Source organism: Pleurodeles waltl, chromosome 1_2 (genome assembly GCF_031143425.1).
Source record: "Pleurodeles waltl isolate 20211129_DDA chromosome 1_2, aPleWal1.hap1.20221129, whole genome shotgun sequence".
Classification (NCBI taxonomy): Eukaryota; Metazoa; Chordata; class Amphibia; order Caudata; family Salamandridae; genus Pleurodeles; species Pleurodeles waltl.
In genome coordinates this window covers 1,220,035,688-1,220,061,672 of record NC_090437.1, presented here as the reverse complement: position 1 = coordinate 1,220,061,672, position 25,985 = coordinate 1,220,035,688, and the positions used below count along the sequence as shown (strand labels likewise).

At 43.9% G+C, this 25,985-nt stretch overlaps 1 protein-coding gene across 2 annotated transcripts in view; it reads left to right on the top strand.

Annotated features, from left to right (window-relative positions):
• The window catches only part of UVSSA (UV stimulated scaffold protein A), a 268,598-nt gene that overhangs the window by 156,679 nt on the left and 85,934 nt on the right, over positions 1-25,985 (top strand). For both annotated transcript variants that reach the window (XM_069204021.1, XM_069204029.1), the window contains 2 exons: positions 149-380; positions 15,781-15,924. In XM_069204021.1, coding sequence (XP_069060122.1) covers positions 149-380; positions 15,781-15,924 — 376 coding nt within the window. The remainder of the gene's footprint in view (positions 1-148; positions 381-15,780; positions 15,925-25,985) is intronic.

The window sequence follows — 25,985 nt, the reverse complement described above, 5'->3', positions numbered from 1 at the left end:
AAGGGTAATGACGTCACAATCAATAAAGTCTAGTATATGGAAAGGATATTGTGTTTGAATAGGTGTGATTCAAGTGATGAGCATTCCAACTTAGTTTATTTGGAATAGCAACTCACAAAATATTTTTGTACTTGCGTATCTTTCATAGGCTTGGAGCAGTCGTCAACTTGTAAAGAAGGAAAGAAAGCTTTGGCCTTTAAGAAACCAGTGGCATCAACACCGAACCTAGTTGTAAAGAAAGCTCTCGCCCCGAAGCCTGTTGGTGCAGGGTTGCGACCCCGTCCAAAAAAGAATGAGGAGGAGCTTGATCCAACGTGTGCTGCAGCAACCTGGAAGGTCATCAGGGATAAGCTGACAAAGTTAACCTCTCAACCTAGCAGGTAATGATTAGTGGGTTTCATTGTCACTGAATCCCTTTGCTTCAGCAAACACGCATAAAATACATAACAAAGTGAATGTGCATTCTTCAGTCAGGTTGTCCACCCTGCAGGACCCACGGTCATGCCTGGTGTTAAAGCTAGCCAATGACTTGATTATCAGTACATAAATGTATCTCTTTATATGTTGAGTACCCTGAAATTATTCAGGATATGATTTACTCATACCTGACTTCCACTTGCACACACAGACACTGAGGCATGTCTGTATTCATGGCGAATGCAGACTTTATCTACTGCATTGATACAGTGGATGACATCCAGCTGTAGATTAATGCCACATCATGAAATCTGCCTTGAATTCCGTTGCTGAAAACATGACGTGCTGAGCTGTAATATAAGTTTGCTAGGCATGAATCCCAAGACAAGCCAATCCTGTTTACATGCAATGAGAAGGCTGAAATCAGGTTTGTAGTTGTAATGAACAATAGAGGTTAGATTAACATTTGTATACTGCTAAAATAAAACTGTGGTGTCAAAGTGCTTGTAACTTCTAATGTGCCTAATCTCGTTTAGTAGAAGTGTTTTTTTATAAAAGCCATTTCTATTCCTTTTGTGAGTACTAGCTTAGAATGATCCAAAGTTTAGATTCTACCACTGAGAATCATCTTCCATCTCAGGTCACTATTTAAATCTTGGACCGACCTTTCATATGAAGTGGAGCTGTCTCTGTGGTATGTAAGGAGAGAAAGGTGGCTTTCAGTACAGTTGTGTTCATGTCCGCATACATTTATGATTTATTGTTGGCGTTTGTAACAGTTCCAGCTGTGGAGTGGCAATATAGATGAATTATGTTTCATTGAATCCATAGCAACTGTTCTGACTCTGAATATTTAAATCAATTTATGTGCCACATATTGTTTTAGATGCAATTTACTGTATGCAGGAACTTGCTTGGTAGTTCGGACTGGACTCTTCCTATTGGAGCATGGTCAAGACTGATTGGCATATGGCGGGGTCCAAACTGAAGTGGTATTGTAAGCAACAAAAGGGTGGGCTGGAATGCTACCCCAAGTGAGTGCCAGTGGTTAGACATATTGCAAGCATCCTTCCATCAACTTTTGTGTGTTTCATGTAATGTCTCCAGTAGCGAAAAGTATGCCCAGACGTGGTTCATATCCTCACTGTGCCACTAGAACCAAGTTACACACCCGTGTGAAGAGCCCCGATCAGGGCGAAATAGCAGTTTGTACTGAACTGTTTCTAATAGCACAGGGTCAAGGCTGATATCCATATGACTGGGTCCATACTGGGGTGACATGATTGTCAAAAGAGTGATGGGCTGGAATGCACAGCACTGGTGCGTGTTTCTGATGTCTACTTCTAACCACAGATTCCCCCTTTTAAATTAAATTCCCCCAGGTGCCAGATTGGATCTGTAACTTTTCAGCAACTTCTCCCGTAGGCTGACAAATGGTGCAATTGAACTTCGCTCTTGTAGTGACGGTATAAAGCTGTATATAGGCACCACCCTTGTGCACTGACATCCGTTCCTTTCTTTTAGCATTCTACCATGTGGCTCCAGAGCTCCTCTCCCAAACTTTTGTCGGTGTTTCATTCACTTTATGTACTGTACTGACTTGTATGACGTTGTGCTAGAGAAATGTCTTCCCCAAAGAATACAGGTTTTAAACTGCACTGCAACTGCAGGAAACAGATGTTGGTCATGGACCTACACTCTGTAGTTTCTAGTGCCCCCAGCATGACTCAACATTCTGTGACAAATTCTCTCTGATGCACCCAAAGCCATTGGGGTGTGTGAGGCAAAGGCATCAAGCTCAAGAAACAAGTCCGATTGAGCTCTATTGCTCGGGCCTGATCCCTCTCCAAGTCTTGGGCTTATTCTTACTCCAGGCCCTGCTCCATGTCACCTTCCTCAGGTAATTCTAAAGAGAAATGTTGTCATAAATATAAGAAAGTCCAAATGGCGTTCCTCTCCTCCCATCACACCACTCTGGGGAGAAGTCCGGTATTTGGCAGTCAAAGGACCTGACACTGCCCCATTTTTCTGGCTTGGAGCCCATTCGTAATCTTCTCCCAACACACGTAGAGTTTTCCGGGCAGTTGTTGACCCCTCACCAGGTGAAAACCCATGATGCAGCTGTTTGGATGATTCTGGGTCTCTTGGGAGCACCATGGGTCCATCAAGGGCCCCAGTTGGATTTCCAGCAGCAGGCTCTAAACTGGCATTGACTGACCCCAATAGGACCCTCCATGGCTAGTAGTGGCTGCTACTTCAAAACCTTCTCTGATGGCCACACCTGTTCCTACTACCCTGGCACCAGTCTCCGCTCCAGAGGTGCCAATTCCAGCTCTGACTCAATCCCTGTCCTGGCCAATGTCTCTTCAGGACATTACAAAAGTGGAGTCTGTTCCCAGACAGTGCCATTACTGAAGACTCGAAGCCTAATTTGGAATGGATTTGGATGTTATCCAGTGCCTTCAAAATGTTTGACATGATTCTGACGGAGCTCACTATGTACCCCGCTCTCTTTATAACGACGGTGGCTTATTTATAGATTTAAAAAATGCTAGTGGCCTTTAGACTTCCTTTGAGACAGAACTGGATTCTTCGCTGCGCTGTCCTACAGAGAAGAGTGCCTCTAATGTGGCTGTAGTCCGCAGTTCAGCAGACCTGCTTGACCTTTGGTTGCCCACGATAGAAACCAAACCAAACCAAATCTCCTGAGATCTTGCAGTCTGGGTGTGCAGCGTGACTTTTAATGATGCTCTTACAGAAGCTTTGGCAGCAGTCAGGTCTAAGGTGTGCAATGTTCCATCAGCCCTATAACTAGGTGACTGCCCTTGGGAAACTTGGCTTCCTACCCAGAACCGAGCTCCTTAGTCTTTGGTGGTTCAGGCTTCGACCAGCAAGTTTAACCCTAATGCATTCCCCATGGCCCAGTTGGAAGGGGAACCAAAGCACATTGCTACGTATGGTAAGAGGGTTTTCATCCCTGGTTTTCATCCCTGGCAGTTTTGCATTTAGGCAGTGTATCTGTTTGGGTACTATATTCCTACCCTCTGGAATGTGCCCAGCGAGATCTTGCCAGACTTTTCAGAAAAGTTCAGAAATGCTTTTGCACAGACAATTCATAGGGGTCAGGATGTGACTTAGTACATATTGAGAGCCAGTCTGGGTATGGCAGATTACGTGAGCCGCGTCATGTGTACTAGTGTAGTGATCCAATGTCATCCATGATTGTACACCACAGGGTTTTCTGGGAGCCTGCAGACAACTGTTTTGGATAGGTCTTTTGATGGCTTCAGGCTTCTTAGAGTTTATTCACTCCTGGCCAGAGGGGCTATTGAGAGAGTGCCAGAGGATGAGAATGGCACAGAATGCAACTCCTTCTATTACTTGATATCCAGAGGGCAGGGTACTCGGATCGATTCTAGATCTTTGGTTTTGAATGCTTTCATTTGAAAGGACAAACTTGGAATGCTAGCTCTGGCCTAGCTCCTGTTTGCCCTGGATCAAGGACATTAGATGGTGTTCTTGGAGGATAAATAATTTTATGCACTCATCCTGCTGTGCCACATGTACGTTCTTCAGTTTATGAAAGCCCCAGAGAACTTTCATTTTGCTTTCCTGGTGGTGGTTCTGCCCCATTTTCATATTTGAGGTGTACACTTATTTCTGTACTTCGATGATTGGCTCCTGAAGGCAGGATTGCAGCAGTCAGTCACAGCCCACATGCCATATGCAGTCCCTTTGCTGCCCTCTGTGGGATGAGCCAAAGTCCTAGCTGCAGATATTGCAAAGTATTACATTCATTGAGGTCATCCTGGACACAGTGAGTTTCAGGGGCTTTGCACCCCCTTCAACGAGAGTGAGACCTTGATGGTATGGTATGATCCTGGTGTTTTGGGCTCGGTCCTGCGTTTTGTGCGGACATTTCTGAGGCTTCTTGGTTTTCTTATTGTACGCCTTCTACTAGTTTCCAATGCCTGTTGGCATATGCAAGCTCTGTAGTGAAACCTTTGCCTGCAATAAGCTCAACATTTGGGCTGCCTCTTGGATAACATCCTTATGCTGAACCAGACAGCCTGGGTTCGTCACTGGTGGCTGATAGATGCCACTGTCATCTTCAGCAGGCTGCTCTCCCTGCCTCACCCAGAGCTCAGAAGTGACGGATACATAATTTCTGAGCTCGGGAGGCCCCCTGGTCAAGATGGAAATCAGGGGCCTTTGTTTTCTGGTGGAGCAGAGTCACCATATCAGTCGTCTGGAGCTTTGAGCCGTCCTCTTGGCCCTGAAGCCTTTCTCCATCCATCAAGTGGAAGGCAAGCATTCCAAATTGACAGCACAACCTCCATATGCTACTGCAACAAACGGGGAGGTATAGGGTTGTGGGCTCTTAACCAGGAAGTACTGAGACTTTGGAGGTGGTTCGAGTTTCTGGGGATCTCTCTAGCAGCCAGGCATCAAGTGAGTTAAGTGTCAGGATGGACCAACTTAGCACATGCCATCTGGCGGACCACAAATATTGTCTACATCTGGTGGCCCAAGGGATCTTTGCGCAGTAGGGTGTGCCTTAGGTAGATGTTTTTGCCACTGCCGAAAATGTGCACCGTCACTCTTACTATGTGCTAGAGTTTCCACCTCAAGGCTCTCTGTGGAGCACCGTAATGTTAAAGCCTATTTAACGATCCCTTCACCCTTTCTACTTTTGCCCAACCACCGTTTATTGCTTAAGCCCCTGTGTTTCCTGAAATGGCTGACACTTTCCCCCTGAGCCCTTTATTGTTTCTTAACTAAGTTGGCATGTTTTTGATGTGCACACCTTTTGATCTTACGTGCAACTGTCCTATGAGGTTGCTAACCATTAGGACTGTTTCTTTATTGACATTTCTTCATGTCAATGAACTGGAGGTGTTGAGTCCATCCTCTATGTGCAAACCTTTTGAATGAGATATTAAGCCTGGAACTCATTTTTCCTTTGTACTGAAAGTGGTGTCACCCTTCAATTCAAGACAGTCCATTACTCTTTGCATTGTTTTCCCTCTGCCACATCCTTTAAGGAGGGGGCTAGCCTTCACCTGTTAGCGGCCAAGAGGGCCCTGAGAATTTGTATAGGACTATGGATTACTGGGTGAATGACCAGCTTTTTGTCCACTTTGACTGTGCAACAATAGAAAGGGCAATTCATAAGCAGACGTTGTTCAGATGGGTTATTCTGTGCTTAAAAATGTCACAAAGGTAATTCCACCAGAGCAAAAGCTACAATCACTGTGTTGGTAAGGAGTGTTCTGGTGTTGGGCATCTGTCTGCACCTTCGCCAGGCGCAACTAACCTCACAAAAAGGGCCATTTCGCCTGCTCAGGTCTGCAGGACTTCCTGGTGTGAAGTCCACTCTTCATTCCCTCCACCTTTTCAGATCTGCTACCTTGGTATCTGTTCAAAAGGTGAAGAATCTGCAATTAAAAGTATCCATCCGAATAACTGTTTAATTACCATGTGTGACTCTCTTTCCTGTTAGATACCCTTTGTAACTGCAGATTCCTAACTACAGTCCTTCCACTCCATTTTAGATTCAACAAACTGCCATGTTTGATCCGTGTCTGGGAGCGTGGAAGAGTTGAAAAAGAAAATTGACGGCGTGCATGGGTGGCTCCTATATATATATGTTCGGTGGCATGTGTAGCTGCAGATACACATGCTGTGCACAGTACGCCGTCTGGTGTTGGGCTCGGAGTGTTACAAGTTGTTTTTCTTAGAAGAAGTGTTTTCGAGTCACAAGACCGAGGGACTCCTCCCACTTCGGTTCCATTGCGCATGGGCGTCGACTCCATCTTAGATTGTTTTTTTTCCGCCATCGGGTTCGGACGTGTTCCTTTTCGCTCCGTGTTTCGGGTCGGAAAGTTAGTCAGAATCTCGGAAAAATTCGTCGGTATTGTTTCGTTCGGTATCGGGTTAGTTAGAACAAATCGACACCGAATCTTGAAGAGCTCCGGTAGCCCTTCGGGGTAATTTCGATCCCCCGTCGGGGCCTGGTCGGCCCGACCGCGTGCGACTTCAAGACTGATGGAACGGACCCCGTTCCGATTCTGTCCTAAATGCCATAATAAATATCCTTATACGGATCAACATTTGGTCTGTAACTTGTGCCTGTCCCCCGAGCACAAGGAGGATACGTGCGAAGCCTGTTGCGCGTTTCGGTCGAGGAAAATGCTCAGAGACCGAAGAGCCAGGAGATTGCAGATGGCGTCCACGCCGACAGGACAACAACGGTTCGAGGAGGAAGAAGAAGAAACTTTCTCCATCCACGAGTCGGATTCCGAAGAACTCAACGCCGAAGAAACGTCAACCGTGAGTAAGACGTCGAAACAAAAAGCTCACGAAAAGACTGACAAAGCCCAGGGGACGCCACCGCCAACAGGCCATGGCTTAACCCGAAAAGTAGGTGACAGTCCATCGGCACCGAAAAAGGGCGAGCTGGTGTCGAAGTCATCCGACTCCGGTCGAGATACAGGCACGCAGCAATCTCGGGCCCGAGACAGTGGCGCAGAAAAGATTCGGCACCGAGAAAGCGGCACGAAGTTGGTCGGCACCGAGAGGGCACGACGCAGAAAAGAAAAAAGATTTTGACGGAGCCGAAAAAATCAATAGAAACGGTTTCGGTGCCGAAACATCCGGCATCCGAACCGAGAATTAGTTCCTACTCAGAGGAACAAGGACTGTCCTCTCAAATGAAAAAACACAGATTTGAAGAGGAATTACAAACAATAGAGCCAGATCACACGCAAAGGCGGCCCTTTATTCAAAAAGATACAGGGAAGATCAGCACTCTTCCCCCAATCAAGATGAAAAGGAAACTTGCCTTCCAACAAGGAGACAAGCAACCACAAGCAAAGGTGGTAAAGAAAGTAACTCCACCACCTTCTCCACCACCATCAACTCATGCATCACCGGCGCAAACTCCACCATTAACACACTCACCAGCTCATACCACAATGAGCCAAGATGATCCAGATGCATGGGACCTCTACGACGCTCCAGTATCGGACAATAGCCCAGAGTCGTACCCAACTAAACCGTCACCACCTGAGGACAGTACATCTTATGCACAGGTGGTGGCTAGGGCAGCCGAATTCCACAATGTATCACTACATTCGGAACCTATTGAGGATGACTTCCTCTTTAACACCCTGTCCTCCACCCATAGCCATTATCAAAGCCTTCCCATGCTCCCAGGAATGCTAAGGCACTCGAAACAAATATTTCAGGAGCCAGTTAAAGGCAGAGCCATAACTCCAAGGGTGGAGAAAAAATATAAGGCACCACCCACAGACCCTATATTTATTACAACACAACTGACACCGGACTCAGTAGTTGTGGGGGCAGCTCGTAAGAGAGCCAACTCGCATACATCAGGCGACGCACCACCTCCGGACAAGGAGAGCCGCAAATTTGATGCAGCGGGAAAAAGGGTTGCAGCACAAGCAGCAAATCAGTGGCGTATCGCCAACTCGCAAGCACTCTTGGCGAGATACGACAGGGCTCATTGGGATGAAATGCAACATTTCATCTAACACCTACCCAAAGAGTTCCAAAAAAGAGCGCAACAGGTGGTGGAAGAGGGACAAAGTATCTCGAACAATCAGATACGGTCTTCCATGGATGCAGCGGATACAGCTGCAAGGACAATAAACACTTCAGTCACAATAAGGAGGCACGCATGGCTGCTCACATCTGGGTTCAAACCTGAAATACAACAGGCTGTGCTCAATATGCTGTTTAATGAACAGCAATTGTTTGGGCCGGAGGTGGACACTGCCATTGAAAAACTAAAAAAGGACACCGATACAGCCAAAGCCATGGGCGCACTGTACTCCCCGCAGAGCAGAGGCACATTTCGGAAGACACCTTTTAGGGGAGGGTTTCGAGGTCAACCCACAGAAACCAACACCTCACAGACAAGACCACCTACCTACCAGGGACAATATCAAAGGGGAGGTTTTCGGGGACAATACAGAGGAGGCCAATTCCCAAGAAATCGGGGAAAATGTCAAGGTCCCAAAACCCCTCAAAATAAACAGTGACTCACAAGTCACACAATCCCTTCACACAACACCAGTGGGGGGAAGACTAAGCCAGTTCTACAAATCTTGGGAGGAAATAACAACAGACACTTGGGTCTTAGCAATTATCCAACATGGTTATTGCATAGAATTTCTCCAATTCCCTCCAAACGTCCCCACCGAAAACGCACAATATGTCAAAACAGCATATAGATCTTCTAGGACTAGAAGTTCAAGCATTACTGCAAAAGGACGCAATAGAATTAGTACCAAGTCTACAGAAAAACACAGGAGTTTACTCACTGTACTTTCTAATACCAAAAAAGGACAAAACTCTGAGACCAATACTAGATCTCAGAACACTAAATACCTACATCAAGTCAGACCACTTTCACATGGTCACATTACAAGACGTAATCCCACTGCTCAAACAGCAAGACTACATGACAACATTAGACCTAAAAGATGTGTATTTCCATATACCGATACATCCTTCACACAGGAAATACCTAAGGTTCGTATTCAAAGGAATACATTACCAATTCAAAGTGTTGCCATTCGGAATAACAACTGCGCCAAGAGTCTTTACAAAATGCCTAGCAGTAGTAGCTGCACATATCAGGAGGCAGCAAATACACGTGTTCCCTTACTTAGACGACTGGTTAATCAAAACAAACACGCTAACAAAGTGTTCATATCATACAAAGTATGTCATACAGACCCTTCACAAGCTGGGTTTCTCCATCAACTATGCAAAGTCACACCTTTTGCCGTGCCAAACACAGCAATACTTAGGAGCGACAATCAACACAACAGAAGGGATAGCCACTCCAAGTCCACAAAGGGTTCAAACATTTCACAAGGTAATACAGGCCATGTATCCAACACAAAAGATACAAGCAAAAATGGTATTAAAACTCCTAGGCATGATGTCTTCATGCATAGCCATTGTCCCAAACGCAAGGTTACACATGCGGCCCTTACAACAGTGCCTAGCATCACAATGGTCACATGCACAGGGTCAACTTCTAGATCTGGTGTTGATAGACCGCCAAACATACATCTCGCTTCTATGGTGGAACAGTACAAATTTAAACAAAGGGCGGCCTTTCCAAGACCCAGTGCCACAATACGTCATAACAACAGATGCTTCCATGACAGGGTGGGGAGCACACCTCAATCAACACAGCATCCAAGGACAATGGGACATACATCAAAGGCAGTTTCACATAAATCACCTAGAACTGTTAGCAGTATTTCTAGCGCTGAAAGCATTTCAGCCCATGATAACCCACAAATACATTCTTGTCAAAACAGACAACATGACCACAATGTATTATTTAAACAAACAGGGGGGGACACACTCGACACAGTTGTGTCTCCTAACACAAAAAATATGGCATTGGGCGATTCACAACCACATTCGCCTAATAGCACAATTTATTCCAGGGATCCAAAACCAGCTAGCAGACAATCTCTCTCGGGATCACCAACAAATCCACGAATGGGAAATTCACCCCCAAATACTGAACACTTACTTTCAAATTTGGGGAACACCCCAAATAGACCTATTTGCAACAAAAGAAAACTCAAAATGCCAAAACTTCGCATCCAGGTACCCACACCACCAATCCCAAGGCAATGCTCTATGGATGAATTGGTCAGGGATATTTGCGTACGCTTTTCCCCCTCTCCCTCTCCTTCCATATCTAGTAAACAGATTGAGTCAAAACAAACTCAAACTCATACTAATAGCACCAACATGGGCAAGACAACCTTGGTACACAACACTACTAGACCTGTCAGTAGTACCTCATGTCAAGCTACCCAACAGACCAGATCTGTTAACACAACACAAACAACAGATCAGGCATCCAAACCCAGCATCGCTGAATCTAGCAATTTGGCTCCTGAAATCCTAGAATTCGGACACTTAGACCTCACACAGGAATGTATGGAGGTCATAAAACAAGCTAGAAGACCTTCCACTAGACACTGCTATGCAAATAAATGGAAAAGATTTGTTTGTTACTGCCATAACAATCAAATTCAACCATTACACGCATCTCCAAAAGATGTAGTAGGATATTTACTACATTTGCAAAAATAAAATCTAGCTTTTTCTTCCATAAAGATACATCTCACCGCAATATCTGCTTACCTGCAGATTACTCACTCAACTTCACTATTCAGAATACCAGTCATTAAAGCGTTTATGGAAGGCCTAAAGAGAATTATACCACCAAGGACACCACCTGTTCCTTCATGGAACCTCAACATTGTCTTAACAAGACTCATGGGTCCACCTTTCGAGCCCATGCATTCTTGTGAAATGCAATACTTAACGTGGAAAGTTGCATTTCTCATTGCCATCACATCTCTAAGAAGAGTGAGTGAGATTCAGGCATTTACCATACAAGAACCATTTATTCAAATACATAAAAATAAGATAGTTTTAAGAACAAATCCAAAATTCTTACCAAAGGTTGTCTCACCGTTCCACTTAAATCAAACAGTAGAATTACCAGTGTTCTTTTCACAGCCAGATTCCGTAGCTGAAAGAGCACTACATACATTAGACATCAAAAGAGCACTAATGTACTACATTGACAGAACAAAACTAATTAGAAAGACAAAACAACTATTTATTGCCTTTCAAAAACCTCATACAGGAAATCCTATTTCAAAACAAGGCATTGCTAGATGGATAGTTAGGTGCATTCAAACCTGCTATCTTAAAGCAAAGAGAGAGCTGCCTATTACACCAAAGGCACACTCAACCAGAAAGAAAGGTGCTACTATGGCCTTTCTAGGAAATATTCCAATGAACGAAATATGTAAGGCAGCAACATGGTCTACGCCTCATACATTTACTAAGCACTACTGTGTAGATGTGTTATCTGCACAACAAGCCACAGTAGGTCAAGCTGTACTAAGAACTTTATTTCAAACTACTTCAACTCCTACAGGCTGAACCACCGCTTTTGGGGAGATAACTGCTTACTAGTCTATGCACAGCATGTGTATCTGCAGCTACACATGCCACCGAACGGAAAATGTCACTTACCCAGTGTACATCTGTTCGTGGCATTAGTCGCTGCAGATTCACATGCGCCCACCCGCCTCCCCGGGAGCCTGTAGCCGTTTAGAAGTAGATCTTCAACATTTGTACATTTGTAAATATATTACTTTAACCTTCATTTTGTACATACGTATTCATTCCATTGCATGGGCACTATTACTAGCATACACAACTCCTACCTCACCCTCTGCGGGGAAAACAATCTAAGATGGAGTCGACGCCCATGCGCAATGGAACCGAAGTGGGAGGAGTCCCTCTGTCTCGTGACTCGAAAACACTTCTTCTAAGAAAAACAACTTGTAACACTCCGAGCCCAACACCAGACGGCGGACTGTGCACAGCATGTGAATCTGCAGCGACTAATGCCACGAACAGATGTACACTGGGTAAGTGACATTTTCCATATGGCTTTGTGCTATAACTTCTGGAGATGGTGGGAAGCTGCTGCAGAGTCATATGACTCTACCTGTCAGCATGCAGTAGCAATTGTTGAATTAACGAATTTGGTATTTGTAAAGCACAACTTTCACTCCGAAGAGAGCATCCTGGCACTAAACGGGGAGTACATATCTTATGAAAGACATGACTAGAGGGAATGGCGTCATTGAATAAGTGATTGGCAAAGTTCATGGTAAACATCCAGGTTTCAGCTGTTTTCTGAGGAGTATTTCTGGATCACTAAATCTTTGGGGAGGTGGTTCCAAGCTTTGGAGCCTATAACAGCAAAATATTTTCCTCCTCTGGTTTTGAGTCTGAACAGAGGAGGTTTAAGAAGATTAGACAATGAAGATCTTAAGGTAAGATTAGTGACATAATGAGTAAATATCGTATTTGGGTATTTTGGACCTTCCGTTCTATAATCTCTAAATGTAAACAGCAACATTTTTAAAGAAGACCCTCTTGTGAACAGACAGTCAATGGAGGGCTTTAATAGCAGCTGAAGATCATGCACGTCAAGGTCGTTTCAACACAAGCCTGACCACAGTGTGTTGGGCCACCTGCAATTTCTGGATGGTTTGTTTAGTGTACCCAGCACACAGGCTGTGGCAATAATCAAGTTTTGATGTTATAATTGCAGCTGCCAAAGTCTTTCTTGCTGATAGAGGAAGGTAAAAAAAAAGTTTTTCAAAGATTTCATTAAATTGAAGCACCTTCATACCACAGCAAGCCAAGGGGGCATCAAAATGTATTCCTATTTGTATTTTTTATTTTTTTTATTTTTTACAAATTCAACCATGGCCGAAGGTGGAGGAGCAGAAATTAACCACCATGGTTGAGGATCAAGGGAACTGTCCTTCCCAAGTAGCATGATCGGTCTTTTCGGTATTCCATTTTAGAGTATCTGCAGAGCTGATTCCGTAGAGTGTCTGGGACGAAAGCCAGACTGACAAGGGTGGAGGATGTTAGTCTCTTCCAGAAACACTGTCAATTGACTATTTACAAGTTTTTCAATAATTTTGCTTTAGTCGGAAAGTAAAGAAATGGGACGCAGGCTTGAGAGGGTGGAGGGGGTCTACTACCTGTTTTTTTCTGCAGAGGTTTAACAACTGCAGATTTCCAGTCTACTGGAACCTTCGCTGGGGATAGGGAACTATTCATATTCTCATTGATTACCGGATTAATGATATCTACGAACTTCCTGAAGGATTAAAACTGGGCAGGGATCTAAGGGAGAACCCGATTTGCAGTACAAAACTGCTTGACAAGACTGAGCCAGACTAATTTTTTTTATTTGTTAACAGAGAAGCCTAGGTCGAAGAAATCAGCTCCTCTGAATCAGTTTTTATTAAAACTGGAACTGAATTCACTTTGAATGTTTTTAATTTTTCCCTCAAAGAACGAGGAAATTTGATATAAAATTTGTGAAGGGGGAATTCCTCTATTCAATGCTTTAGGTTGTAGGAACGACTTAGCAATTGTAAAGCTCATTTTATGATCAAACTTAGCTTCCTCAATCTGTTTAGAGAAATAATCCCTTTTCTCTACCTTGATCTGGCCATGAAAATTTTTTAAGGCCCTTCTGAACTGCTGTAGCTTTTCAGGGTTGTATGTTTTCCTTCATTTTCACTCCGGCTGCTTGCAGCGAAGATGTTGCTCAGCTAAGGCTTGAGAATACCAAGGGGCAGAGGGCTGTGAATTTGGTTTCTGCCTTAAAGAAGTTTCTGGGGCTAGTTCATCATTGGCTTGGCTAATCCAATTTTTAAAAGTTAAGACATCCTCTTCTACATTACCCGACAGAGTGGGAGTGGAGGCGGATAACTCTTTGAACAGCTTGGGATTGGTTAGCAATATACTCCATTTCCTTGTCAATTGGATGTTAGACAATGGACGGGTGAGAGATCGATTGACTGTTTGAAGGGGCATACTGAACGGAATCAGTAAATGGTTGGACCAAGCCTGCCAGATTGGTTCTTTAACTATCAGGGTGTAGTTATTTGAACAGATTCCATCAAGTGCAGAATGAGAAGCTGATAGTACCAATTGCTGAAGACCCAGAATATTTAAGGTGTCGGTAAATTGAATTACCTCTGTCATTATTACATTCCAGATGAAAGTTAGTCTCCCAGGATGGTGAAGTTCTCAATAAACCCGCAAGCGAAAGACAGGGGTATGTGGGGCTAAATCCCAAACTTTCTGCTCCTTCCAGGGGGCCTAAGTCAAAGGTTGTGCATTGGAAGGTGTTCCTATGAATAATAGCCTGGCCAACACCCCATCGCCCTCCACCGTGGGGCCTCAATTCTGTTGTTCCTGACAATAATGTAGTCCGAGGGCAATGCATGAACAATACAAGGGCTACACCACTCCTTGAGCAATGATTCAGTAATAAAAAGAAGATCCAATTGAAGATCAACAAGTATATCATGAATATCTTGAGCATGCTTGCTCAGGGAGCAAGCCTTAATTAAGCCACAGAGGAAAGACTTTTCTTCAGAGGTTTTCATTAAAATGCTAGGGTGTCCATAGGGGGTGCTAAGTGCAACTCTAAAATTCCGGCATGTTAGAGACCCTTTCATATTGGTAGAAGAAAGAGTAACATTGCAAATCATAGAAGTGTCATTAAATGATTTTTTTAAAGTGGCTGTGAGAGCCCTTAAGTAACCAAGCCCCAAGCCCCAAAACAACTAGAGCACCAGTTGCCTAAAATGGCCTCTCTAAAAGGAACACCTACTGATCAGGAAGAGGAATTTTTAAAAGTGCAAAGTGCCAGCATACAAAATTACATTTTTGTTTTTAAAAATCTCGTTTTAAAAGTAGATTTAAATAAATTTCAAAGGGTTCCCTCCAAAAACAATTCCCACCTACTGAAGCAAGGTAAAAATCACAACATGAGAAAAAGCAGGCTCATCTTGAAAACTTCCAAATCCAGTCTGTCACCTGGAGGAATCTTTCAAAAGTTGAGGAATCAATTCTTAAATAGATTATCCACCATAAATATCTTTAACAATGGTAATTAACTTGTTTGTCAAGGATAGGAGGAGGGAGATTAGTAATAGACAGTTTCAAATATATGTGTTTTTTACACCGGGAAGGGTGAGAGTGTGGGGGCTATTACCAGCATTGCATCCTCTACATTTTCACTCAATCAGTAAGCTAACATTTGAAACTGAAGTGGCAAACAAAAGGGACTACAGTAGGAGACTTCCTTTAGTTCAGATTGCAGTAAACAAGCATTTCCTGTGCCAGCATTGGGAACCCCCGGGTTGTGTAAAAAAGGAACACTACACCATCCACAGCAATGGAAATGTCCTGTTTTTGTAGAGGGCAAGGATTGAGCAAAGAGTATGTCATGAATTGAGCAAAGAATATTTAATGATTGTATTGTTGGGGAAAGAGGATTATGATGGGGAACCTTTGATTTTCAAAAGGATTGAATTGGGATTTAGTGAATACCCAAAATGATAGTAAATCCCAAACAATTGTAGGTGTAAGTCAGAGACGCAGACGTATCCATCTTTTTTTATAATGAACTTGTCTGTTTTGTAGTGTGTTAAGTATAAATACATGTATGTAAGATATTATGCTTTATCATTAAAATACTGTTTGTGGAACAATAAGCAATTCTAAAGTCTTCATAATGGGATATGTGATCTCTCCATAATTCAGTGGATCTGAGGAGTTTCTTGTAGGTTAATGCGTTTATTAATGGAGACAATAATTCATACTGAATCAGTAGTTTATGGTGAATTTTGTCCAAATTAACTGTTTGTTTCTCTATTTATGCCGCATGTTCAAAAGCACTGATGTAGAAGCTGGGTCGCATAAAACCAAGTCTGATGAAGGGATACATGAAGAAGAGAGGGCAAAAGCCCCTGTCTTACCATATGGAGTGGATTTGTATTATTGGGGAGAAGACCAGCCAACTGCAGGCAAAATGCTCAAGTACGTACAATTGTATTTTTTAATTTTGAGGCCAAGTAAAGAATGGCCATGCTACTCACAAGGGATTCAAATAGCAGTTTCCTAGGCTGGTTGATAACCGTCAAACAATTTGTGGTGCATGTAAATGTTTCTTACAGAAATCTTCTGCATGTTCAAGTTGATATGGCAGTTGATTTGCAGATCTCATAGGTGTCCATATCAGCAAGAAGATGGTGTGGGGATGGATAGAGAACTATTCTTCCCTCAAAAAAGGCCCTCCTTTGCAAACTACACCCTGCCAAGGCCAACACTTGTGTTTGTAATTAAGTATTTGTAATTTTTCAGGTCATTTCTAATGAAGTGAAAGTCATCAGTTTTGTACTCTGTACACATCTGTTGTATATTGCAATTAATTTGATGGCTTCACATTAGTAAATACTCAGAATTCATTCCTGCTTTTTACAAATGTTATTGCTATTGTGAACAAATTAATGGCCCAAAAGTGGAGGAAGGAAAAGTAAAGCTGTATTGCACTAATGCAGAGCTCATGTAGAACCGGGTTGGAGCTTTTCATTGTCCGAGATTTAGTAAAGTCACCATAGGATATTGATAGCTTGGTTTAGGCCAAAGCTTTAGTCCTTCAGGAGTTAATGCTGAATGCAAGACGCACAAGTGATGAGCGGTCTAATGTCAAGATAAGGGAAATTACAAGATAGGAACCATTTACCAACAACTTATAGGTTCAAAATAAACCTTTAATGCACCAAGTGTAGTACAATTAGGTAGTGGTAATGGCTGCAGATAGAGACAAAGAAGATCTGTCATTCTTGCTATAGCTCACTATTTCTTCTTGATCCTGTTATTGTGTTTTTCAGTGCTTTTTTTTCCACACTTGGTAAAAAATTCTGACCAAAAGTAATCTGTGTCTAAGTGTTGAGGATTTGTATAGAGCTTAAGAATCAGCTGGTCTAGTCTCCGGAAGAAATATGGGAATGACTGGTATATGAACCTAGCAAATCTAGCTTTTGGATTAGCCCTCACCCCACCGCTGGTGATCGGATTCTGTGGCTTTAAACAGCGAATGCCTAAACTGGTGTTGATCTATAGCGCAAAATTCAACTTTATGCCACTTTCTAATTCTTGCCCATTGCTTCCAGCTGTTGAAGTCAGTGCTCTGAAGAGCTAATAGAAGTGCCTACTAATAATGACCTATGGTTGATTCACCTTTTGACCAGATTGTCTGTGAGCCTTAAGTAATACAGATCTCTTTTCTGTAAATACTAGCTCCTGGGCACTTTGGTGGGGGGTGTTGGGCTCCCAGCATTATAGATTATGGTGCAGGTAGGTGGAGATATCTTGGGCAGCTACCTCTAGAGGCAAATTAGGCTCTTTGAGGAGATAGCATTTGAGTCCAAACTTTTGCTTGATAAATACCACAGGTTTATTTTTTTGGGGGGGCAGGGGGGGACGTTCACTTAGGTGGGATATGTGGAGCAAAATCTGTCTATAACATTGGTGTGTGCTTGGAATCTCTCCATTTATTACTTATATCCGTTAGTGGACCAAAGAATCTTGAATTAAGGGTCAATGAAACGATAATGCCTAAAAAATATTTCCACTTTTCCAACTTTAACTTCTTGTTGTCTGGCTAGACTTTAGGAAATTATGTAAATCAGCTTCATAGTGGAAGAGTTTCAGTGTATCCTTGCGTCCAAAATAAAGATGAAAAAATACTCATTCCCCTAGTGAGATAATTGCTCACGTATTCACGCTGTTCATACTGAATTTGGTTGTGATATTTGTAAATATAACAAGCATAGTTTCCTTTACAGTGACAGTTATTTTCTTTTATTAACAAGGATAAGAAATATCGCTGTAGATACACATGTTCTGCATAGCTCGCCATCTGGTGTTGGGTCGGGAGTGTTACAAGTTGTTTTTCTTCGAAGAAGTCTTTCGAGTCACGGGGCCGAGTGACTCCTCCTTCTGTCTCCATTGCGCATGGGCGTCGACTCCATCTTCGATTGTTTTCTTTCCGCCATCGGGTTCGGACGTGTTCCTGTCGCTCCGAGTTTCAGAACGGAAAGTTAGTAAATATCGGAAGATTTTCGTCGGTATTGTTGCGTTCGGGATCGGCGTAGTTAGATTCAACACCGCATCGAAGATCGACGCGCTCCGGTGCCCTTCGGGGTAGTTTCGATCCCCCGTCGGGGCCTGGTCAGCCCGACCGCGTGTAGAACAACGCCGATGGAACGGACCCTGTTCCGTTTTTGTCCCAAATGCCACAACAAATACCCGTATACAGACCAACATTTGGTCTGTAACCTGTGCCTGTCACCTGAGCACAGTGAAGAGACTTGCGAGGCCTGTCGCGCGTTCCGGTCCCGAAAGACACTCCGTGACCGTCGAGCCAGGAGACTTCAGATGGCGTCCACGCCGACAGCGCACCGAGAGTTCGAGGAAGAAGAAACCTTTTTGATCCACGAATCGGACTCCGAAGAATTCGACGATCAAAGAACCGTGAGTAAGACGTCGAAAACAACACTTTAGAAAAGTGACAAGGCCCAGGGGACACCACTGCCACCAGGCCATGGCTCCACCCATAAATTCGGTGACCGACCATCGGCACCGAAAAAGGCCCAAACAGTGCCGAGATCGTCCGACTCCGGTCGAGACACTGGCACACAGCCTTCTCGGGATCGAGAAAGTGCTGGAGACAAGCAACGACACCGAGATAGCGGTGTGGAAACGGCTCGACGCCGAGACAGCGGCACCGACGAGGATCGACGCCGAGAGGTTTCGACTCCAAAAAAGAAAAAAGCCACCTCGGAGCCAAAAAAAGATACAAACAGGGTTTTGGTGCCGAAACAACCCGTAACCGACCCAGGTCCAGGCTCTTATACAGAGGAGCAATCACTGTCCTCTCAGATGCGAAAGCATAGGTTTGAGGAAGAGCTGCAATCCACCGAAGTGGACCACACGCAAAAACGTATTTTCATACAGCAGGGAACAGGAAAAATAAGCACCCTTCCCCCTTTTAGGAGAAAGAGGAGTCTGGAGTTTCAAACAGACCAGGCGCCACAAACAAAAATGGTGAAAAAGGTGACTCCGCCACCCTCTCCTCCACCTGTAATTAACGTCTCACCAGCACAAACTCCGTCACATTCCCCGGCTCACACCACCATGAGCCAAGGTGACCAGGATCAAGACGTTTGGGACTTATATGACGCCCCAGTGTCGGACAACAGTCCGGAGGCATATCCATCAAAGCCCTCACCACCAGAAGACAGCACAGCATATTCTCAAGTGGTGGCTAGAGCAGCACAATTCCACAACGTAAACCTCCACTCAGAACAAGTCGAGGATGACTTTTTATTCAACACCCTCTCCTCCACCCACAGCTCCTACCAAAGCCTGCCTATGCTGCCAGGTATGCTTCGGCACGCAAAGGAAATCTTCAAGGAGCCGGTCAAAAGTAGGGCAATAACGCCAAGGGTGGACAAGAAATATAAGGCACCTCCTACAGACCCTGTTTTCATCACCACACAGCTGCCACCAGATTCCGTCGTAGTAGGAGCAGCTCGGAAAAGAGCCAACTCCCACACATCTGGGGATGCACCATCCCCAGATAAAGAGAGCCGCAAGTTCGATGCAGCTGTGAAAAGAGTCGCAGTACAAGCTGCAAACCAGTGGCGCATCGCTAACTCTCAAGCACTACTTGCGCGCTATGACAGAGCCCATTGGGATGAGATGCAACACCTCATCGAGCATCTACCCAAAGACCTACAAAAGAGGGCAAAGCAGGTGGTTGAGGAAGGACAGAACATATCAAATAACCAGATACGTTCCTCAATGGACGCAGCAGACACAGCTGCAAGAACAATTAATACATCTGTGACCATTAGAAGGCACGCATGGCTGAGAACGTCTGGGTTCAAACCAGAGATACAGCAGGCAGTGCTCAATATGCCATTCAACGAAAAACAACTGTTCGGACCAGAAGTGGACACGGCAATCGAAAAACTAAAGAAAGACACTGACACTGCTAAAGCCATGGGCGCACTCTACTCCCCGCAGAGCAGAGGAACCTATAGCACCTTCCGCAAGACACCCTTTAGAGGGGGGTTTCGGGGTCAGGCCACACAAGCCAGCACCTCGCAAGCAACACCGTCCAGCTACCAGGGACAGTACAGGGGAGGTTTTCGGGGCCAATACAGAAGAGGGCAATTCCCTAGGAATAGAGGAAAATTTCAAAGCCCCAAAACCCCTACAACCAAGCAGTGACTCAGATGTCACTCACCCCCTCCACACAACACCAGTGGGGGGAAGAATAGGTCATTATTACAAAGCATGGGAGGAAATAACTACAGACACTTGGGTCTTAGCAATTATCCAACATGGTTATTGCATAGAATTCCTAAAATTCCCTCCAAACATACCACCAAAAGCACAGAAATTATCAAAACAACATTCAGAACTTCTGGAAATAGAAGTTCAAGCACTATTGCAAAAGAATGCAATCGAATTAGTACCAAACGCACAAACAAACACAGGAGTCTATTCCCTGTACTTCTTAATACCAAAAAAGGACAAAACACTGAGACCAATCCTAGACCTCAGAATACTAAACACCTACATCAAATCAGACCACTTTCACATGGTCACGCTACAAGAAGTGTTACCATTGCTAAAACTACAGGACTACATGACAACCTTAGACCTCAAAGATGCGTATTTCCATATACTAATACATCCATCGCACAGAAAGTACCTACGGTTCGTATTCAAAGGAATACATTACCAATTCAAAGTATTGCCTTTTGGTTTAACAACCGCACCAAGAGTCTTTACAAAATGTCTAGCAGTAGTGGCTGCACACATCAGAAGGCAGCAAATACATGTATTCCCGTATCTAGACGACTGGCTAATCAAAACCAATTCACTAACAAAGTGCTTACACCACACAAATCAATTCATACAAACCCTCTACAAGCTAGGCTTCACCGTCAACTTTGCAAAATCCAACATTTTGCCGTGCAAAGTACAACAATACCTGGGAGCCATAATAGACACAACAAAAGGAGTAGCCACTCCAAGCCCACAAAGAATACAGAATTTCAACAAGATCATACAACGCATGTATCCAACACAAACAATACAACCAAAGATGATATTACAACTCCTAGGCATGATGTCCTCATGCATAGCCATTGTCCCAAACGCAAGACTGCACATGAGGCCCTTGCAACAGTGCCTAGCATCACAATGGTCACAAGCACAGGGTCACCTTCTAGATCTGGTGTTGATAGACCGCCAAACTTACCTCTCGCTTCTATGGTGGAACAGTATAAATTTAAACAAAGGGCGGCCTTTCCAAGACCCAGTGCCACAATACGTAATAACAACAGATGCTTCCATGACAGGGTGGGGAGCACACCTCGATCAACACAGCATACAAGGACAATGGAACGTACATCAAACAAAACTGCATATAAATCACCTAGAAATGCTAGCAGTTTTTCAAGCATTAAGGGCTTTCCAACCAATTATAACTCACAAATACATTCTTGTCAAGACAGACAACATGACAACAACGTATTATCTAAACAAATTCTAAACACTTACTTCAGACTCTGGGGAACACCTCAAATAGATTTGTTTGCAACAAAAGAGAACGCAAAATGCCAAAACTTCGCATCCAGATACCCACACAGGCAGTCCCAAGGCAATGCCCTATGGATGAACTGGTCAGGGATATTTGCCTACGCTTTTCCTCCTCTCCCTCTCCTTCCTTATCTGGTAAACAAATTGAGTCAAAACAAACTCAAACTCATTTTAATAGCACCAACTTGGGCAAGGCAACCCTGGTACACAACACTGCTAGACCTATCAGTAGTACCCCACATCAAATTGCCCAACAGGCCGGATCTGTTAACACAACACAACCGACAGATCAGACATCCAGATCCAGCATCGCTGAATCTAGCAATCTGGCTCCTGAAATCCTAGAATTCGGACACTTACAACTTACCCAAGAATGTATGGAAGTCATAAAGCAAGCCAGAAGGCCGTCCACTAGGCACTGCTATGCAAGTAAATGGAAGAGGTTTGTTTGCTACTGCCATCATAATCAGATCCAACCTTTACACGCTACTCCAAAGGATGTAGTGGGTTACTTGCTTCACTTACAAAAATCTCACCTAGCCTTCTCTTCCATTAAAATACACCTTGCAGCAATATCTGCATACCTGCAGATTACCTATTCAACTTCCCTATATAGGATACCAGTCATTAAAGCATTCATGGAAGGCCTTAAAAGAATTATACCACCAAGAACACCACCTGTTCCTTCATGGAACTTAAATGTTGTCTTAACAAGACTCATGGGTCCACCTTTTGAACCCATGCACTCTTGCGAAATACAGTTCCTAACCTGGAAGGTTGCATTTCTCGTCGCCATTACATCTCTAAGAAGAGTAAGCGAAATTCAGGCGTTTACAATACAAGAACCTTTTATACAACTACACAAAAATAAAGTCGTCCTAAGGACTAATCCTAAATTTTTACCAAAGGTTATTTCACCGTTCCACCTAAATCAAACAGTGGAACTACCAGTGTTCTTCCCACAGCCAGATTCCGTAGCTGAGAGGGCACTACATACATTAGATGTCAAAAGAGCATTAATGTACTACATTGACAGGACAAAAGACATCAGAAAGACTAAACAACTATTTATTGCATTCCAAAAACCCCATGCAGGAAACCCAATATCAAAACAAGGTATAGCCAGATGGATAGTTAAATGCATCCAAATCTGCTACCTTAAAGCAAAACGACAACTGCCCATTACGCCAAGGGCACACTCAACCAGAAAAAAAGGTGCTACCATGGCCTTTCTAGGAAACATCCCAATGCAAGAAATATGTAAGGCAGCCACATGGTCTACGCCACACACGTTCACCAAGCACTACTGTGTAGACGTGCTATCCGCACAGCAAGCCACAGTAGGTCAAGCCGTGTTAAGAACATTATTTCAAACCACTTCCACTCCTACAGGCTGAGCCACCGCTTTTGGGGAGATAACTGCTTACTAGTCTATGCAGAACATGTGTATCTACAGCGACAGATGCCATCGAACTGAAAATGTCACTTACCCAGTGTACATCTGTTCGTGGCATCAGTCGCTGGAGATTCACATGTGCCCACCCGCCTCCCCGGGAGCCTGTAGCAGTTCGGAAGTTAGCTTCAACTTTGTACATTTGTATATATATTATTTTAACCTTAAATAGGTACATACTTAGTCACTCCATTGCATGGGCACTATTACTACAACACAACTCCTACCTCACCCTCTGCGGGGAAAACAATCGAAGATGGAGTCGACGCCCATGCGCAATGGAGACAGAAGGAGGAGTCACTCGGCCCTGTGACTCGAAAGACTTCTTCGAAGAAAAACAACTTGTAACACTCCGACCCAACACCAGATGGCGAGCTATGCAGAACATGTGAATCTCCAGCGACTGATGCCACGAACAGATGTACACTGGGTAAGTGACATTTTCATTATCCTGCATATTAGTCCTTGATTTAGAGATAACAAGACAAACAGCGGCAATTGATCACTTGAATGAGTGTTGCACAGTTGGCCTTTAGTTTGTATGTTTTCTTCTGCATGCAATGTTGCTGAAGCCATGCTGTTTTTATGATTCATATTTTATTGAATCAATAAAGAGTGAACCAGGAATATCTAAGTTAAAGCAAAAGTCATTCACAGACACGCACAAGAAAGAACTGAAAGAAGAGCCCAGTGTTTGATACCATCCATCCCTCAGTATGGAATATAGAGTTATCAATGTGTAAGTACGTTCATAATACCCCCAACATATGACTGGATTCTCTGTAGCAAAAAAAGTAAGCAAAAGTACACAGCCAAACAGTGATGCACTATAATAAACTCAAAGAATGATATAGTGCCTTTGAGTATTTGGGACTAGCCATCTCTCAAAATGGAAGCTAACTGATCACATAATGAGTCAAGAGCTTTGAACTTAGTTCAGAGTAGCCCAGTAAGATAGTGGGCTCCCATATAATAAAAAGCAGCCAACATTAGACAGAGATACTAATTTAGATGACTTGTCAGAGTTGTCCAGTAGATGCTTGCTTTCATATGAACTGATTGATGGAGTAGATAATTCCTCATGAATCCCAAAAGGACATTTGTTCTCTTCTTTAAAGATGAAATGGAGAGAGTATTCTCAGAAATTTAACGTATGCCAACAAAGGAGACATCTTGAAGGGAAAGATACTGGCCTCCCTGAGTGCTCCTGTACATTCTCACTTCCCTCTGAAGCACAGATGGCATCAGAAGAAGCACTGTCACCAAGCCAGTCCTATTGATCAACTGCAGAGAAAGAATCACTCTTACCTGAGTCTTCCTCCCTAGTTGACTGCCAGGTGTTGTTGGGAGGTTTGCACTAACCAAGCAGTAGTACGCAGTTCTAGCTAATAGGTTAGAACGCTATCCTTTGAGATAGGTGCATCACAGCTGTAGCGTGAGGACATCAGTGCAGTGATGGCATGTTTGGCTCCTCCATCAAAGTTACCATTAATCTTCAAGCAGCAGAAGAAGTTGCACTCTGAGCTTGCTATTTCAAACTTTCCAGAGAACAAATACCGGACACCGCAAAGCAGCCTAAGTCTATTTTGGAAATTACAGCTTTCCCAGATGACAAAGATTCAAACTCTCACATTAGCAGAGACAAAATATCTGGAGTCCTTTGCCAAGGCATGTTACTAGTCCTTGGACCTTTCTCTCAGACAGGCTGATGCCATCAACATTTTGGTGAGCAAAGGACTACAGGTACATATTCAGTCCTTGTATCTATGTTCTCCAGTAATATGATCAAGCTAAGTTCATATTCAATTTAGCAAAGAAAGAGGCTGAAGAAACATTGGCTAATGTCCTTGAACCACCTTGATACCACTTTCTCCATTTGCAGTCTAGCTTGCGGAAGTGTCTGCATCTGATGCCCAGGAAAAAAATCTGCGCCTTTCTCAGTGTGAATAATCTCTTTGAAACAGCCGCCAGACCATGCCCTACAGCAGTAATAAAAAGACATTGTTGTGGGCCAAACCTTGGGCCGTGGCCAACCACTGTCCAAGCAGTACTTGATGGATTCACAATCCTGTTTCTAGCCAGCAAATGCTTTACCTTTATTTAAGGTCAGTACATACTTTCATTTCATGTTTTCTCCAGATTCCTCCTCCTAAAGCTTGGCCTCTTGGTCCAGAGAGAGCCACTCAAGCCACTCTCAGGCAAAAACCAAACCTGTCCTTCCTGCTGTGGCAGAGGTTAAGAAGACCTGGCTACATTGTTGGAGGGTCGCTCCACTCTGGAGAGGGGAAGGATTTCCTACCATTGTCACAGATGGACTCAAATTGCCCGCCTTGAATTAATCCTTTGTGATGCATAATGGCTATTGTATATAACTTCCACAATCTCCCATTTTCAGGCCTCCTCTGCGTCAGCCTGCTTGAGGAACTTCTACAGGAAGTTGAACACTGTCTCCTTTTAAGAATAGCAAAACTTGTCCCAACCTCACCATCTTCCAAGAGGTAATGCCTTAGATCAGTGGGTCCCAACCTTTTGTCCGGGGACCCCTGGGGGTCCGCGACTGCTTAGAAAATGTATTATTTTTAACAGATTAGGTCACCAGCTTTCAGTAACGACTCAGTGGGGTTCCCCAGATTCCAACAATAATTCAGTGGGGTCCCCGGCTTCCAGTATTGATATAGTCAAAAGGTTGGGAACCATTGCCTTAGAGCAAAGAGCAAATAGGTAAGGTTCTGCTGTTTGACTTTGCCAGAGAACATCAAAAGAAGGGGGGCTGCCTCCTTTTGGGCAGACGATGTCATGTCTTTTGTAGACATTTTATCGAACCATGAATACCGGTAAGGCTTACTGAGAGCCCATTGGCATCTGTGGGAGTCAGCCTATGGAATCCTTCTCCAACAAGTTTGTCGCACACCATCTGGCAGACCTAAGTGAAATTGAAATTCGAATCTGGTCTTAGCCAGACAAG